The sequence below is a fragment of the Phyllobates terribilis genome, unplaced genomic scaffold (genome assembly GCF_046119375.1).
Source record: "Phyllobates terribilis strain yellow unplaced genomic scaffold, ASM4611937v1 Scaffold_11__3_contigs__length_659146591, whole genome shotgun sequence".
NCBI lineage: Eukaryota > Metazoa > Chordata > Amphibia > Anura > Dendrobatidae > Phyllobates > Phyllobates terribilis.
Genome location: NW_027362771.1, coordinates 432629131 through 432647048, shown reverse-complemented (window position 1 = coordinate 432647048; position 17918 = coordinate 432629131). Strand labels below are relative to the sequence as shown.

Below are 17918 nucleotides of genomic sequence, written 5' to 3'. Positions count from 1 at the left end.
ATGTTATGGTTAACAGTAAGATCATCAGCCTAATACTGTGTAGGGCCCTGTGTGTTCTGACACCTTTCTAGCATAGCCAGCATTATTTTTGTCAGCAATTTGTGCTATTGTACTTTTTCTGTTTTACCAGACCAGACGGGATCAGATCAGACCAGGTACCCACCATAAGGGCTGCCGTTTTGGAAATGTTATGGCCCCATTATCTACCCTTTACAATTTTGCCCCTGTCAAAGTTGCTCAGATCCACACGCTTGCTCATTTTTACGGCTTCCAACACTATTTCAAGAGCTGTCTGGGAGGTAAAATGCACAGTCTTCAAAACCGTCTGATGCAGATAAGGCGTTGTGTACCGGTGTTTTACACGCCTTGTCTCAGAAGCATAACCCAGACATCTACATCATTGTTGGGTTGTAATATCAAGAATAAACAGCTTTGAAGGAGGCCTGACCAAGGCCGAGGCTTCTTCCATCACCTTTTCGACCAACTCCATTTGTGATCCAGTCGTTTGTGTTCAGATGTGATGGGTTTGAGGTCCGAACCACTAGATGCTGCATATCCCTCCATGTGAGATTGTTACTAGGGAAAAAAATGGACAAATATTATGAAGGCCAACAATACAATGGTGCTGGATCATCAAACAAGTCTAATCTTTACACAGTCAAATCAGCCCCTCCTGGATGGCAACTTTAAAATCATCTCCATACTTTATAAGTGATTGCAATCATTATGTTGTCATAGAAACAACCACACTCCATCTATAATATATATGCTCTTATCCAACACATTTATAATGGTCCAGGCCACTGACAGACATTAAAATATTTAACCTCCTATTTGCAAAACGACTTCAAAACACATTTTCAAAATTCATTGTAAAAGCGGAACTGAAAACGAAAGGATGGGATCATTACCATGCCGGGAAAACTGAAATCAGCAACCACAAATTAACACCCATCAAGCCTTCCTAAGTACGTCAGTATTATTACAGAGGAGAGAAACGCGTAAAACAAGTCTATGTTATCTGGCGGGAGGATGAGATGGAATAACTACACACATTTGGCATAATAAAGTCAATATATGAAGCGCATTTCTGTACAATTGTAAAAAGGAAGCTCATCCATACACAAATACGTTTCTAATGTGTAAGGTGAGATTGTATGTTCCTAGTTTTGCATATGAAAATTACTCTGACAGCTAGATATTGTTCTTTATCACACTTACAATGTGCCATTATATTTCTCACACCAGAATTAATCCACAAAAAACTTTTGCATGTTCTCATACATTACACCCTGCTATTCTGATCCTTTTTGTACCCTTTGTCTGATTTATAGTTAGAATGCTATGTTAACTCTTTATTGTGTAAAACAACCATTACGCTTATTAAGTTATGTATAGAAAACCCAAGAAGTAAGGATTCAGCAGTGCCACAATGTGACACTGATGCCGCCGTCTCCATAGAACGGTCCTAGACCTCAATACGTACTTGGCTTCCAGAGCAAGAGCGATGATTCCTGCCGCCAGCGGGGCTGACGCCGATGTTCCAGTATGAGTGTCTGTACATTTCTGTCTCAAATCAGTTGTTACCTGAAGGGATGAGAAATCCAAATGAGAAAACATCAACAGCACCACCAACATAGCTACCGGCCTACTAGCAAAATTGCCATCTCCAGGCAGCACGCACGTTATTTGCCATCAAGTGTTCTCGCTAAACGCAAGGCTGGGCGCACACCATGGGGTTGTCTCTAGGATTTAGGAATTTCTTTTTATCCACCTTGATCTCTAAAGTGATGCAACTGCGATCAATCTTTCAGCACTGGCATCCCCTTTAATGTATGCTAGTAGCGGCAGCCGCTCAACAGCACCTGGGCATTACAGTATTATTTTTTTTAAATGGTTATTTTTACATAAATCGTCATTTTTGTTTTTCAAACCAGATGAAGTTACTACTTGTCAAAATATGCCATTTCTAAGCATTGCAGGGTACCTACAGCAGGACCACCGAATCAGACAGAAATGAGACATAACACTTTCAAAGACTAAGTAATCCTGGTGTATTAAAGAGTCTTGTATAAAATGTTGCTTTGTGTCCAGCTAGTCATGCAGCTTTTAATTGCAACAAGCCATTCCTGTAATTTATAGCAGTCAAGTGATCCCAAATACAGTTTAGAAAAATTACTTTCCTCATCCAATCCTAATCTGCCACAATCTGATCAAAAGTCCTGTAGCAATTTGCAGATTGCCATGGATTTAATCCACACCATTTACATGCAGTCACTGCACTTGCCTCTCTCTCCAGGCATCAAATAGCAATTTATTAATTACCATTTCATTTTTGCACTTTTGTTTTTCCCAAAGTGAAAACTTATTTTTCGTCAAAATTCTAAATGCAATGGAATTGTGGAGAAAAAAAACCCAAAACCATTTTGTCAGGTTTTTTTTTAAAGTTGGGAGGAAGGGGTTGTTTTTATGGGGATCGCTTGGCGGCAAAAATTACTTTGTCACATTATTCACCAGGTCCTTACAATCACAGCAATACCAGACTAGTAAAGTGTTTTCGGGTTTTTTATTTTTTCTTTTGCAGTGGTGAAATTTTTTTTGGAAGCATGTTAACTAGATAAGTGTGGTTTATGTCGCAACTTTGTTTTTTTGTGCGTTTCAATTTTCCATCTTTACACACTTACCATATAGTTAACTTAATATTTTAACAGATTGGTAAACCAGGGGAGGAGTCCTGAGGAGATAATTTGCATATTCCCACTGCATTTTGGGGTAAGTGAAGAGTCTCCGCGAGCTCAAAGAACACTGGATTTTGGCTGTTGGAGCTGAAAAGAGGACATCGGTAAACCAGGGGAAGAGTCCTGAGGAGATAATTTGCATATTCCCACTGCATTTTGGGGTAAGTGAAGAGTCTCCGCGAGCTCAAAGAACACTGGATTTTGGCTGTTGGAGCTGAAAAGAGGACATCGGTAAACCAGGGGAAGAGTCCTGAGGAGATAATTTGCATATTCCCACTGCATTTTGGGGTAAGTGAAGAGTCTCCGCGAGCTCAAAGAACACTGGATTTTGGCTGTTGGAGCTGAAAAGAGGACATCGGTAAACCAGGGGAAGAGTCCTGAGGAGATAATTTGCATATTCCCACTGCATTTTGGGGTAAGTGAAGAGTCTCCGCGAGCTCAAAGAACACTGGATTTTGGCTGTTGGAGCTGAAAAGAGGACATCGGTAAACCAGGGGAAGAGTCCTGAGGAGATAATTTGCATATTCCCACTGCATTTTGGGGTAAGTGAAGAGTCTCCGCGAGCTCAAAGAACACTGGATTTTGGCTGTTGGAGCTGAAAAGAGGACATCGGTAAACCAGGGGAAGAGTCCTGAGGAGATAATTTGCATATTCCCACTGCATTTTGGGGTAAGTGAAGAGTCTCCGCGAGCTCAAAGAACACTGGATTTTGGCTGTTGGAGCTGAAAAGAGGACATCGGTAAACCGCGCGCCTACCGGCGCGCGCATTTTGAAACTTTTTTTTTAAGCTTTTTTCACTGTTTTCAGAACATTAACAGTAAGAACATGGAACAGTCCAGGAGCCATTTGGTGAGCTGCATATCCTGCTACATGTTCACAGACTTGCCAGTGGAAAAGCCAAACTTCACATGCCAGAAATGCAAGCTTGTGTCCCTGTTGGAGGAAAAGTTGCGAAATCTAGAAGAGAGGTTAACTACCTTGAAAATCATTAAGGAAGGTGAAGAGTTCTTAGACAGAGCAGAATTATCTCTTCATGATTCAGAAAGAGAAGAAATTCGAACTGCACCTGACGAAACAGAGGAATGGAAGCATGTGACCCACAGAAGCAGGAGGATCGAGAGGCAGTCAGCACCCATACTGCTCAGGAACCAGTACCAGGCTCTCACACAGGAGAACCATGAAGAAATACAGCAAAATAAGACTTTGCCAGCAATGAATAACCTTGTAAGCCCTCAGAATTCTCCTGGATGGAGAAAGAAGAATGTTGTGAAGAAAAAACGGAGAGTGGTGGTCATGGGGGATTCCCTGTTAAGAGGAACTGAGGCCGCTATCTGCAGACCAGACATAACCTCAAGAGAAATGTGCTGTCTTCCAGGAGCAAAAATTAAAGATGTGTCTGACAGGATATCAAGACTCTTCAGACCTACAGATCACTACCCATTCCTGCTAATACATGTGGGGACAAATGACACCGCAAGAAAGGACCTGGAAACCATCTGCAGTGACTTTGAAGACTTAGGCAAGAAAGTGAAAGAATTGGGAGCGCAGGTGGTCTTCTCATCCATCCTCCCAGTGGATGGCCATGGAACAATGAGGTGGAATAAGATTCTACAGGTGAACAACTGGCTACGTCGATGGTGCCGTCAACAAGGATTTGGATTTCTGGATCACGGAATGAATTACCTATACGATGGACTACTTGCTAGAGATGGGGTGCACCTTACGAAGACTGGAAAACATGTATTTGGAAGTCGCCTTGCTACACTCATCAGGAGAGCTTTAAACTAGAACAATGTGGGAAGGGAAGCAAAAGGCCAGAAAAAGCCATACAGCTGACAAATACTATTGAGATCTCTGCTACTGGAAGTGGAAAGGAAGAACAAAGACAAAACAATTTAAATAATAAAAATATGGGAGGAAGAGAAACCAATCACAAACTAAAATGTTTTTATACAAATGCACAAAGCATGGGCAACAAACAAGGAGAATTGGAACTACTAATGCAGGAAAAGAAATATGATGTCATTGGAATCACTGAAACTTGGTGGGACGATACACATGATTGGAATAAAAGGCTAAAAGGATACAACTTATTTGCAAGAAACAGACTTGATAAACGAGGAGGAGGTGTCGCATTGTATGTTAGAAAAGCGTATATCTGCACAGAGATTGAAGCTTCAGAGACTGGGAGTTCTGTGGAAACTGTTTGGGTAAGAATACAAGGAGAGAACAACGGAAAGGACACCATTGTAGGCATTTACTACAGGCCACCTGGGCAAGCTGAAGATATGGATGAACTCTTTATGTATCAAGTGACCAAGTTCTCCAAAAAATATGACGTAGTGGTCATGGGAGATTTCAACTATCCAGACATTTGTTGGGAATCTCTCTCAAGTAAAACTAACAGGTCAAGCAAATTCTTATCCTCTCTTGCTGACAACTTTATCTTCCAAAAGGTAGGGGAGAAAACAAGGGGATCTGCTAGTTTGGATCTAATCCTTATAAACAGGGAGGAAATGGTTGAGGAGGTAAAGGTGGCTGGGACCCTAGGAGGCAGCGATCATGCTATTATAGAATTTTGGATAACTAGAGGAGGAAGACATGTGAAGACTCAAACTTCAAGGTTAGATTTTAGAAAGGCAGATTTTAAGAGACTCAGAAAGAGAATAGGAGGGATCCAATGGCTGGATGTCCTTAAGGACAAAAATGTCCAGGAAGGATGGGAAATTTTTAAAAATGAGATTCTCAAAGCACAATCGTTAACAATCCCGAAAAGTAGGAAGAATGGGAAGCATTTAAGGAAACCAGGATGGATGAACACAGAACTTAAACACATGCTAAAAAGAAAGAAAGAAATGTTTATTAAATGGAAAGAGGGAGGCATATCTAAAGAAGATTATAATGCAGTCTGCAGATCCTGCAGGGCACGTATCAGGTTAGCTAAAGCTGACAATGAATTAAGGCTTGCAAGAGATGTCAAAAGCAATAAAAAAGGATTTTGGGGGTATGTCAAAAGTAAAAGAAAAGTCAAAGATGCTATAGGATTTTTACAGGATGAAAATGGAGAAATGGTAAGAGAGGATGTTGAGAAGGCCGAACTTTTTAATTCCTATTTTGCATCTGTTTTCTCTCAGAAAGAAAATGTAACATCAACTGATCTTCACTGTCCTTTTAAAGGAATAGAGGAATCCAAGTTATCTGTAAACAGAAAGATTGTGAGGGAATATTTAGCTAACATAAATGAGTTCAAGTCTCCAGGTCCAGATGAATTACACCCCAGAGTACTGAAGGAGATCGTAGAAGAAATTTTAGAACCACTCTCCATAATCTTTGAAAATTCTTGGAGAACAGGAGAAGTCCCAGAAGACTGGAGAAGAGCAAATGTTGTTCCTATCTTCAAAAAGGGGAAGAAGGTGGACCCAGGGAACTATAGGCCGGTGAGTCTGACTTCTATACCAGGAAAGATCTTTGAACAAATTATTAAACAACATGTATGTAAGTACCTGGATAAGAATGAAGTGATTAACCAGAGTCAGCATGGGTTTGTAACTAACAAGTCATGTCAGACTAACTTAATTTTCTTCTATGACAGAATCACTGACTGGGTGGATCAGGGAAATGCTGTAGATATAGTATATCTTGACTTCAGCAAAGCATTTGACAAAGTATCTCACACCATCCTTATTGAAAAAATGACCAAGTATGCAATGGACCAGGCAACTGTTAGGTGGATTCATAACTGGCTTAGTGATCGGACTCAAAGGGTGGTTGTAAATGGCTTCACATCCAGCTGGATGAATGTCTCAAGTGGGGTACCACAGGGCTCCGTCCTGGGACCTGTATTGTTCAACATCTTTATCAATGATTTAGATGAAGGAATTGAGGGTAAACTGATTAAATTTGCTGATGACACAAAGCTAGGAGGGATAGCTAATACTAGAGAAGAGAGAGAGAGGATTCAAAAAGACCTAAATAAACTGGAGCAGTGGGCAGCAACCAACAGAATGGTTTTTAACAGGGAAAAATGCAAAGTACTACATCTGGGCAATAAAAATGAAAAAAGCATATACAGAATGGGAGGAATAGAGCTAAGCAACAGTACATGTGAAAAAGACTTAGGTATACTAATAGATCATAGACTGAACATGAGTCAACAGTGTGATGCAGCAGCAAAAAAGGCAAATACAATTCTGGGATGTATTAACAGAAGCATACAGTCTAGATCACGTGAAGTCATTATCGGTCTTTACTCCTCTTTGGTCAGACCTCATCTGGAATACTGTGTACAGTTTTGGGCACCACATTTTAAAAAAGAAATAGACAAACTAGAGCAAGTTCAGAGAAGAGCGACCAGAATGGTGACTGGTCTGCAAACCATGTCCTATGAGGAACGGTTGCAGGATTTGGGAATGTTTAGCTTGCAAAAAAGAAGACTGAGAGGAGACTTAATAGCTGTATACAAATATGTCAAGGGCTGTCACATTGTAGAAGGATCATCTTTATTCTCATTTGCACAAGGAAAGACTAGAAGCAATGGGATGAAACTAAATGGGAGGAGACACAGATTAGATATTAGAAAAAACTTTTTGACAGTTAGGGTGATTAATGAGTGGAACAGGCTGCCACGAGAGGTGGTGAGTTCCCCTTCAATGGACGTCTTCAAACAGAGGCTGGACAGACATCTGTCTGAGATGATTTAGTGAAACCTGCTTTGAGCAGGGGGTTGGACCAGATGACCCAGGAGGTCCCTTCCAACTCTACCATTCTATGATTCTATGATTCTATGATTCTATGGTATTGCTGCATCCATAAAAACCAAATATTTTTTTTTTTATTGAGGTTGGAGGGGGGGAGATAGATTTTTTTTTCTTTATTTTTTTTACATTTTTTACTTTGTTTTTCAGCCCACTTTGGGGACTTGAACCTGCAATTGTTGGACCGTTTGGTCTATAAAATTGCTGAAGTTTTCATTATGCATTGGAGCGAGAAAAATAAAAAAGTTGTTTAGGATGGTGTACATCAGGGGTGGGCAATTAATTTTCCTGAGGGGCCACATTAGAGACTGACTGCTGTGGCCGAACCAATAGGCTGAAATGAATTTTGCTCAATATTATTAACATATTAATTATAGTTATTTATATTAATATTAATTGTATTAATTGAATTAAGTATGCTGACATCCCCTTATATAGAGTATGAACCCCCACATAGCCTCCTATATACAACATGAGCCCCCACATAGCCTCCTATATACAGAGTGAGCCCCCACATATCCTCCAAATATACAGCGTGAGTCACCACATAGCCTCCAAATATACGTGAGCCCCAAATACCCTCCCTACATACAGTGTGAGCCCCCACATAGCCTCCCAACATACAGCATGTGCCCCGCATAGCCTTTGATATACAGTATTTTCCCCACATAGCCTCTTATATACAGCATGTGCCCCACATAGCCTCCCTATATACAGTGTGAGCCACCTACATAGCCTCCAATATACTGTGTGAGCCCCCACATAGCCTCCCTATATACAGCGTGAGCTCCCACATAGTCTCCATATATACAGTGTGAGCCCCACATAGCCTTCATATATACAGTGTGAGCCCCACAGTCTCCATATATACAGTGTGACCCCCACATAGTCTCCATATATACAGTGTGACCCCCACATAGTCTCCATATATACAGTGTGTGCCCCACATAGCACATAGCCTCCATATACATAGTGTGAGCACCACATAGCCTCCATATACACAGTGTGAGCCCCACATAGCCATCATATGCACAGTGTGAGCCCCACATAGCCTCCATATACACAGTGTGAGCCCCACATAGCCTCCATATATACAGTGTAAGAACCACATAGCCCCCATCTATACAGTTTGAGCACCACATAGCCTCCATATGTACAGTGTGAGCACCACATAGCCCCCATCTATACAGAGTGGACACTACATAATCTCCAATAAACAGTGTGGGCCCCTCATAGCCACCATGTATACATACAAATATTCCATATACAAGAAAAAACAAACACTCACCTCGCTCTCATTCCCTCGGCGCTCTGCTCCTGACTCTTGTACACCACTGAATCTCTCAGCAGCAGCACAATGAAATTACGTCTTCGAGACTGCTGTCTGTAGCACACGCCAATTGGTGAAAGATGGATCCGGCGGCCCCATCCTCAACCAATGTATTCACCGCTTTCTAGCGGTGACAGCGAGTGGCGGCAGATGGATGGTGGGCGGGGGAGGGCACGGTGCTGCCCATGGGCCGCTGTTCAGCCCTTCGGCTGTCTTGGTCCGAGGGCCTGACTGGAACAGCCAGAGGGCCGGATGTGGCCCGCGGGCAGCAGTTTGCCCAGCTCTGGTGTACATAGTCTTTACAAATAAAAGGGTCTAAAAAGTAGAGAATGGGTCAAAGATTAGTATAAAAAAAATTCAGAACTTCAAAGCAAAAATTGCCCTAAGTGTGGGATTGATGAGGCACAACTGATGCATATGATGTGGGAGTGTAGACAGATATGACCTCATACCAAAATTGGCCTATGCTTGATAGAAAGGATGTATGGAGTGAAATTGTTAACAGATCCCCATATATGTATATTGGGAATATTTGAGGATGGAGTGGATCTCGACTTTCCCCTATTCATAGGTATCGCTTGTATCTTATTTCAATCACGTAAACTTCTTGCCTTTCACTGGTTAGACACACAACCTCCATCTACGGGAGAGCTACAATGAAGGACAAATAATAGACTCCTCTTTTCAACCAGATTATATCACAAACGTAACTATTTGCAAATTCGAAAATATATGGAGTCCTTGGTTGGATCCTCCAGGGCTGCCCACAAATCTTCTAATTAGAGATAAAAAAGTGACTAATAAAGGGATAGCATTGTTAATATTCTATCTTCTTCCCCCTTCTACGAATGTTATACTACGTTATTCTAGAACTGCTCTGAAAATGGTTCTCTCTGAAATGTTGGGATACTTTGTTCATGTTTTATACTATGGAATTACTATGTCATTTATGTTATTTGAAAGATGGAAAATTAGTATTTGGAGTTTTTAAATAAAAATTACTTGATTAAACAAAACAAAAACTTCAAAGCAAAACATCTAATGTCAGATGGACAAGCCGTAATACCAAAACTATATGACCAAAAAAAATAAATAAATAAAAATCGACACACAACTTCCTCTTGCTTAATGTACTCAAAACCAGTTATCAACATAAAACACGTGTTAAAAAAATTAAACTGACCACCCCCTTAGCTTTTCCTGAAATGTCATGGAATGGGGCCAGAGAAAACAAACACTCTTTGTTCAGGCTTTATGTTGTAACGTTAAAAAAGCAAATGTAAGCCACAAGGCAAACAGAAAAGAACACACTTGGTACAGAGCAGCCAGAGGTGGCTACGGTCCAGCACTATCCAGCCTGCCTCATGTAGGATACATAAGTAGGTGCCTTATTAGAAGAGAAGTCTATATAATAGTTACCTAACCAATCTGATCACTGTGCTCCAAGCGAATTTGTGACAGTAAAACAGGCGCTGGTCCTTATGAAGATGTATAAGCAAATTTATTAATATAGGAAGTTGCAGTTTGTAGACAAACCTAATAAAATGTAAGAACTGGCCTCTGGCAATAACCTGATGGCAAAGAGTCCCCCTACTGACTCCCCCATCAATCAGCTGTCACTTATGGAGAAGCCTAGTAAGTGCTTAATTCTCTGCAGTGACACCAGGGGGGAAATGCCGCAAAGCATTACATAGTGGTCAATGCTTATACTGTGTAATGCAGGACAGATTTTACGCTCTTGGAAACCATTTTCTACATTGATCAGAAGACCCCTTATACTAACTTGGTTCGCTAAGGCGACATTCACACTTGCATTTGAAAATTCAGTTTGTCCGTTTTTATTTTAGGAAAAAATAAACTGATCCATTTTAAATGGATACAAAAGGAAGCCAAGGAGCCCCATTGATTATTATGGGGTCAGTATGGGTTTTTCTGATAGCTTTTAGACTTAGAAGAGGTTGTCCACTACTATATAAAATGCCCCAATGTATTTAAACGGTGGAGATAAGTGTTTTTGTAATTACCATCTGCTGTGCATCTTGCCTGTGAGCGGCGCTATTGCTGACTGCTCACAGGCATCACGTGAACCCCGGCTGCAGCCGGCTCTGGCATTAGCTCATGTCATGTTCCAGCTGCAGCCGGGCGTGACCCAGTGACGCGCTCCCCGCTGATTGATGGGCTGTGGGCGGGGTTTCCTTCCGCGTCACACCCGGCATCCACCACACACTTTCCTTCTCCTGCATTCATTGGGAAAGCGCGCGGTGGATGCTAGGTGTGACGCATGATGAAACTCTGCCCACAGCCCATAAACCAGCGGGGAGTGCGTCACTGGGTCACACCCGGCTGCAGCTGGAACTTGACGTGACATCATCGGATGCCAGAATCGGCTGCAGCAGGGGGTCACGTGATGCCTGTGAGTGGTCAGCGATGGCGAAGCTCACAGGCAAGATGCACAGCAGAAGGCATTTACAAAAAAAATTATCTCCACAGTTTAAATACATTGGGGCATTTTATATAGTAGTGGACTCTTTAAAGTGACGAATGCAGAACCTTTTCTTCATCTTCTGTTCTAAAATCGCACACATAATGGAACCCAGACAATCTAATGTGGACCTTCGGCTTCAGTTTGTATCAGTTATTCAATACAGCTGTTTTGACCATTAATTCTGCTTGTCTGGCTTTAAAAATAGAGCGAAGTCTGAACACAGGTGTGAATAAAGCCTAAGAGTACATATGAAAAAAGGTTTCCTAGAGTGGGCAACCTCTTTAAACATCAACGAACTCCATTTCATATTGAAGAAAAAAGGATAAGGAGCCATGATCAGTTACTTATTTTTTTATTTTTTTATGAGCTGACATCCAAATAGCAATGGAAAGAGGATTGAGAAATAAACCTAAAAAACTAGATACTAGGATCTAATTTTGTTGAATTGTAGTAATTTACTTCATAAACGTTTTGGAATATTCACAGTTCGTTATGCAAAGTTGACTTAATCAAAATGAGGTCAGTGCTGCAGATCAATTAATACCAGAGACCTGAACGAATGGACAGTTTGTCATGATGGATAAATCAAAGGAGAAGGCGGGAAATGGTTTCGGTCATTGCATAGTGTAGTGAGAAATGGCTGGATGCAATACTCACAATCTGCTTTTCATTCTGGTTGCCACTGCTGTACGTGGTTGCCAGTGTAGAGGAGCAAGCCTCGCTGTACCATGGTACATTGCCCAGCTGGGTGGTGCTGCTAATGGACAATGTATAGATGCTGTTTGTGTATCCATCACAATTGCAGCTGTCGTGTTCTCTCCCACCGTTCCCAGATGCCCATACATATATAGAGCCCAAACCATTACGACCCTGCAAAGAAGGAGACAAAGTTGACATTCCATATGGCTTCAAAGTAATGGTTACCACTTTTTAGCAGCTAGTGAGCCTGTAACCTGTGGTCATCCAATTATCATCACAGGCAGCAGCACAATTAATGAGGCTAGCTTCACATCTGCACCAGTATTTCTAGTTTTCTGCTGTTCTAGGAACCAAAAACAAAAAACTGCACTAGTGCCAGATTCATTACATGACAGATACCAATCACACCTGATGGATGCAAATGAATATAATGGGGTCTGTTGGGTGTGATTCACAGCATCATAAAAAAAAAATAAGAAACGCCACCATACAGGTGTGAAGCTAGCCGAACACCTTTGCTATAGGGATGGAACCAGATAACACAGGATCGCATCACTACCCCCTAAAAATTGTAACGAGTGAAGTAAAAACTAACGACAAGGAGCGCAATAGAGTCTTATTCGATTATGAAAACAATAGTCAAAACAGGATTTGTTCACCTGATGGGGTTGTGACAGTCACAACCCCGGCATTAGCTCGCTTAAATAGGCTGCTGCAGATCCACCATAAGTGATAAGATGCAAATTTGGAGGTAAAGTGGATATAAATCCGTGCTGCCAGAGGTCCAATATTGTTTAGATGCGGTTTTTATTTGTCAACGTGTTTGATTCATACTTCTTCATCAGGACATACCACAATGAAAACATCAGGACAACCCACAATCATTGTGGTTTGTCCTGATGAAGAAGTATGAATACATCGAAACGTGTTGACAAATAAAAACCGAATCCAAACAATCTTGGACTCCCATTGTATATTGGACCACTGGCAGCACGGACTTCTATCCACTTTACATCCAAATTGTAATGGTTCTCCTTCAGTCTCTCCCTCTTCTTACACACGTCACAGTGCACACTCTGAATACTCCATTCAGGTCATGTTCAGATCAGGTCTCTAATCTGCATTTAGCTTGTATGCCGGTAAAAGCGAACAGTGTGCACACCAAGCATATCATTGGGCTCCAGTCTCCCAACAGAGGCTGAAAGAGCTTACCTTTAACCTCTGTCGAGCAGGTATGTTCGATCACTTCAACAAAGGAAAAAAGGGCATGGCATATATAGACTACATAATTCTAGAGAGCTGTATAAGGCCCACCTTTTTCACTGTGTGCCTAAACAGTGGGTTAAGTCTCAGCCCTAGAACATCAGCAAAAAAGTTAACATACCTGGTTCACACCTCTGAAGAAGGCTTCTATTGCAAGATGGGCAGGGCCATCCACAGTTTTCCCATCGTCTTCTGGCCCCCAGCTTGCACTGTAGATGTGAATGTGGTTGGGGTTTAGCCCTAAAGATCTTGCCTCTACCGCATCAGTCACTTCACCATCCAACATCCTAACTCCTGCCAAAGAAATATAGTCATTAGGTAGGATTTTCGGCTATTATCGTCACAAAAGTTAATTTCATATCAGCTTGTCCAGTGATATGCAAAATACGTGTCTGGGAAATCCAGATGCCAGGGGCCAAAGTGTCTCATAAGGCTATGTGCACATGTTAAGTATTTGCTGCAAATTTTTCTGCTTAAACAGGTCTCATGGCAGGAAAAAGACTGCACCTTTTCCCAATGTATTTTAAATAGATGAAAACATTGCAAAAATGCTGAAGGAATTGACAAGCTACAGATCTGAAAAAGTAAAAAATAAGCAGTGTGTGCATGAGACTTAAATATTCATTTTGCTGGGACAGTAAAATGCTGCATTTTCACTGCAAAAATATGACATGTAAACATTGCTTTTTTACATTAAATGTTCTAATATAAGAGTAACATAACATGTAACATAAGACACCTGTACACAGTATGTGCCAGTCTGCAAGGTTTTCTGCATGTTCAATAAACAGACTTGTGGAAATCTTGCATAGAAAATTAGGGTTAATTTCACCGTTGTTCTCTCATTTTCTGCTCAATGGACAAAGGAGGATAGAGATTAGTGATCCTAGTCTCTAATTGCAGATAGATGAACGGGGGAGGGCTCCAGCTTCAGCAAGTGCCATCTGAGGCATTTATAGCATAAGCACAGGATATGTCATAAAAGTCTGATGTATGAGAGATCCACCTTTTGCACGTGAGAGTAAATGGAGGGAGCTACACACAGACACGATCACTTATCTATTCACTCCACCAGGTGGACAGAAATCGAGGGGACCCTCATTCGGGGATTAGGCGCAGGTCCCAGAAATAGGTTCATATCAGTCAGATATTTATGGCATATTGTGTGGACATGGCTTAAACATCCATGTCGGGAATATGACTTTAATGCCAGAGATTGGCGTCTAACTAGGGGGCAGCGGCTCATTTTCTCTTGATATTTACGTTGGAGCTTCCAACCAGCGGAGCAGTAGGAGTTGGATTTACCATTGAGCTTCCTCACAACTCAACCAGGAGAGCAGTTACTGCAGCACAATAATGTCTCTCTGGATAACATCCTATAATGTGCTTTTTGTCTTTTTAGCTTTTCTTCATATTCATGTTCTTATCCTTTTTGTAGAAGAGAAAAATATAATGAACCCCTCCAACGATAGTAATGAATTCAGGGTCATATGATTGCATAAAAAATATACATCTTCTTGACTTGGTTGACCACTTACACCATTTTATCAGCTTGTTAATACATTATGTGACAGAGGACACATACATAGAAATATAACCATAGGGAAAAGGGACTGATGTGTTTACAATCTTTATACCTCTGATGAAGCTGCTAGACAGCAGCGAAACGCGTTGTGATCTTCAGCTTCAGACACTACCCATTGCCCTGGTATTTATTTAGTCATCCTATCTTTTTTCTTATATTGTATTTCTCTATAATCTTAATGGTTTATCCCTGTTCACCATTCAATATTTATATTTATTATTCATTTCTGCACAAGTACATTACCGGTTTATTTAACCAGCCCATTCGGCGGGTTTTATATAAGTAATCCTATTGACATGCAGTCCTCCTTGGTGTAGCGTCGGCGTCCCTGCCCTCTGCTAGGCAGGGACGCTGTTCCCCTCACCTCTCTGCTCCGAGCCCGGCGTCCCCCTCCCGCTCTGCTGGCAGCGCGCGCTCCTTCCCGGCCACTGTGCTTAGGGCGCGCGCGCGCTCCCTCCCTCTTAAAGGGGCCGCGCGCGCCGTCCTAAGGAGTCCCCGGCCAATGGCCGGAGGACTTTACCATATATAAGGCACCTCCTCCAAAATGGAGGTGCCCGAGCAATGTTGTTGCACTGTTCACTACTCTGCTTCAGCCCTCAGGTCCCGTTGCCAGTTACCTGCCAGTTACCTGCCTGATTCCTGCCAGTTTGCTGTCTGTTTCCTGCCTGATATTCCTGCTACCTGCTTGCTAGCCTGAGGTCCGACGGTCTGCCTTCCTACTCCTGTCAGTCTGTCTATGGACCAGCTTGCCCGCTCACCTGGGAACGCTCCTCTGCTACCTGCCTGCTAGCCTGCCTGGAGGCTCCGCCGTCACGTGCTGTGACCACCTGCTATTCCAGAGACTCTTGCCCGCTCACCTGGGAGCGCTCCTCCGCTACCTGCCTGCTTGCCTACCTGGAGGCTCTGCCGTCACGTGCTGTGACCACCTGCTTTTCCAGAGACTCTCGCCTGCTCACCTGGGAGCACTCATCTGTCATCCGCCTGCTAGCCTACCTGGAGGCTCAGCCGTCACAGGTCGTACCTACCCTATACTCAGAGACTGTCCCGGTCACTTGCTGTGACCTCCTGCCCGTTCACCCAGAGACTGTCCCGGTCACTTGCTGTGACCTCCTGCCCGTTCACCCAGAGACTGCCCCGGTCACTTGCTGTGACCTCCTGCCCGTTCACCCAGAGACTGCCCCAGTCACTTGCTGTGACCGCCTGCCCGTTCACCCAGAGACTGCCCCGGTCACTTGCCGTGACCTCCTGCCCGTTTACCCAGAGACTGTCCCGGTCACTTGCCGTGACCTCCTGCCCGTTCACCCAGAGACTGTCCCGGTCACCTGCTGTGACTGCCTACCCGTCTTCCCTGGTCGCCACCCGCTCCATTACAAGGACCGCCCCCTTGTATAGTAGCTCAGAGGTTCCGCCTACCAGACCCGTTACAGTTTGCTCGGGCCATGGAACCCGGTGGCACCCAAGCTCCCTCGCTCTCGGACCTCTGTCATGAACTGTCCCGTCAGAGGTCCCAACAGGAGTCCATCCTGGGTCACCTGCGGAATGTCAATTCTCGCCTGGACACTCTGACTGCTCCACCAGCAACCACCGCCAGTGCCATGACTCGCAACCCGGCAGCTCCGCTGCCCACCAATACCATGGTATCCTACCCCGGACCCCGGCTTTCTGCACCTCCTCGCTTCGGAGGCGACTCCGCCCAGGCTCGGGGCTTCATAAATCAGTGCACCCTGCACTTTGAACTATTGTCCCACCAGTTTAACTCCGACCGGGCCAAAATTGCCTTCATCATGTCCCATCTCACCGGGGAGGCCCTGGCCTGGCTAAATCCTCTATGGGAGAGAGGAGACCCCCTGGTGTCCAACTTGCCTGCTTTTCTCATGGCTTTCCGGAAAGTCTTCGACGAACCCGGACGGAAGACCTCATCCGCATCTTCTCTGCTACGCCTCCGTCAGGGAAGTCTCACCGTGGGCCAATATGCCATACGGTTCCGTACCCTTGCCTCGGAGCTGGCCTGGGATAACGACGCTCTGGTATCAGTCTTCTGGGAGGGTCTGTCCGGCCGTATTAAAGATGAACTTGCCGGTCGGGACATTCCTACCACTCTCGATGACCTAATAACTCTTGCCACCCGGATTGACCTACGGTTCCAGGAGCGTGCCAAAGAGGTCACCCGTGAGAGGAGGTTTCCACGTCTAGCTCCTACTTTTCAGAAATCCGTCTCTCCCCAGGTACACTCTCCTGAGCCTATGCAGGTCAACCAGACCAAGATGGTCAAAACCCGTCAGGACTTACGCCGTGCCGAAGGGAGCTGCTTCTACTGTGGCAGTAAGGAGCACCAGATCCGTACCTGCCCGGAGAGGTCGGGAAACGCCTGTGTCTAGGTTCGCTCAGAGAGGTCAACCTAGACAAGAATAAATCCTCTCCATCTCTGCTACTGTCAGTCTCTATTATCTGCGGGGAGAATCGTTATTTCGAACTAGCCCAACTTGACTCTGGAGCGGCCGGGAATCTTATCTCACAGTCCCTGGTAGAAAAATACCGCATTCCCACCAAACCTCTGGCTGTACCATTATCTGTCGCTGCTGTGGATGGGGGCCTCTTACCACGTCCCATCCAACTCATCACCGAATCCATTACTCTGCAGGTGGGAATGCTGCATTCTGAGAGCATCTCTTTTCATGTTCTGCCTGGACTCTCTCACGCCCTCTTTCTAGGTCTACCTTGGCTCCAGAGACATGCACCCGTGCTTGACTGGCAGACCGGAGAAGTCCTTCGCTGGGGACAGGACTGTCATAAGACTTGTTTGGTTCCTGTTCATCCCGTCCGTCCTTCTCCTATCCCAACTAATCTACCTGGACTTCCGATTCCCTATTGGTCATTTGCTGATGTCTTTAATAAAAAGGAGGCAGAGACATTACCCCCTCATAGACCATACGACTGTCCTATCGACCTGTTACCCGGTACTACTCCTCCCCGTGGGCGTATTTACCCATTGTCCGCTGCTGAGACCCGGTCGATGTCCGAATATATTGAGGAGAATTTGGCCAGGGGATTCATCCGGAAATCT

General features: G+C 43.8%; 1 protein-coding gene across 3 annotated transcripts in view; it reads right to left on the bottom strand.

The window, feature by feature from the left end:
* Nucleotides 1–17918, bottom strand: part of FURIN (furin, paired basic amino acid cleaving enzyme) — a 222180-nt gene that overhangs the window by 32357 nt on the left and 171905 nt on the right. For all 3 annotated transcript variants that reach the window (XM_073653190.1, XM_073653189.1, XM_073653188.1), the window contains 4 exons: nt 13391–13563; nt 11965–12177; nt 1487–1587; nt 473–576 (listed from right to left, as the gene is read on the bottom strand). In XM_073653190.1, the coding sequence (XP_073509291.1) occupies nt 473–576; nt 1487–1587; nt 11965–12177; nt 13391–13563 (591 nt within the window). The remainder of the gene's footprint in view (nt 1–472; nt 577–1486; nt 1588–11964; nt 12178–13390; nt 13564–17918) is intronic.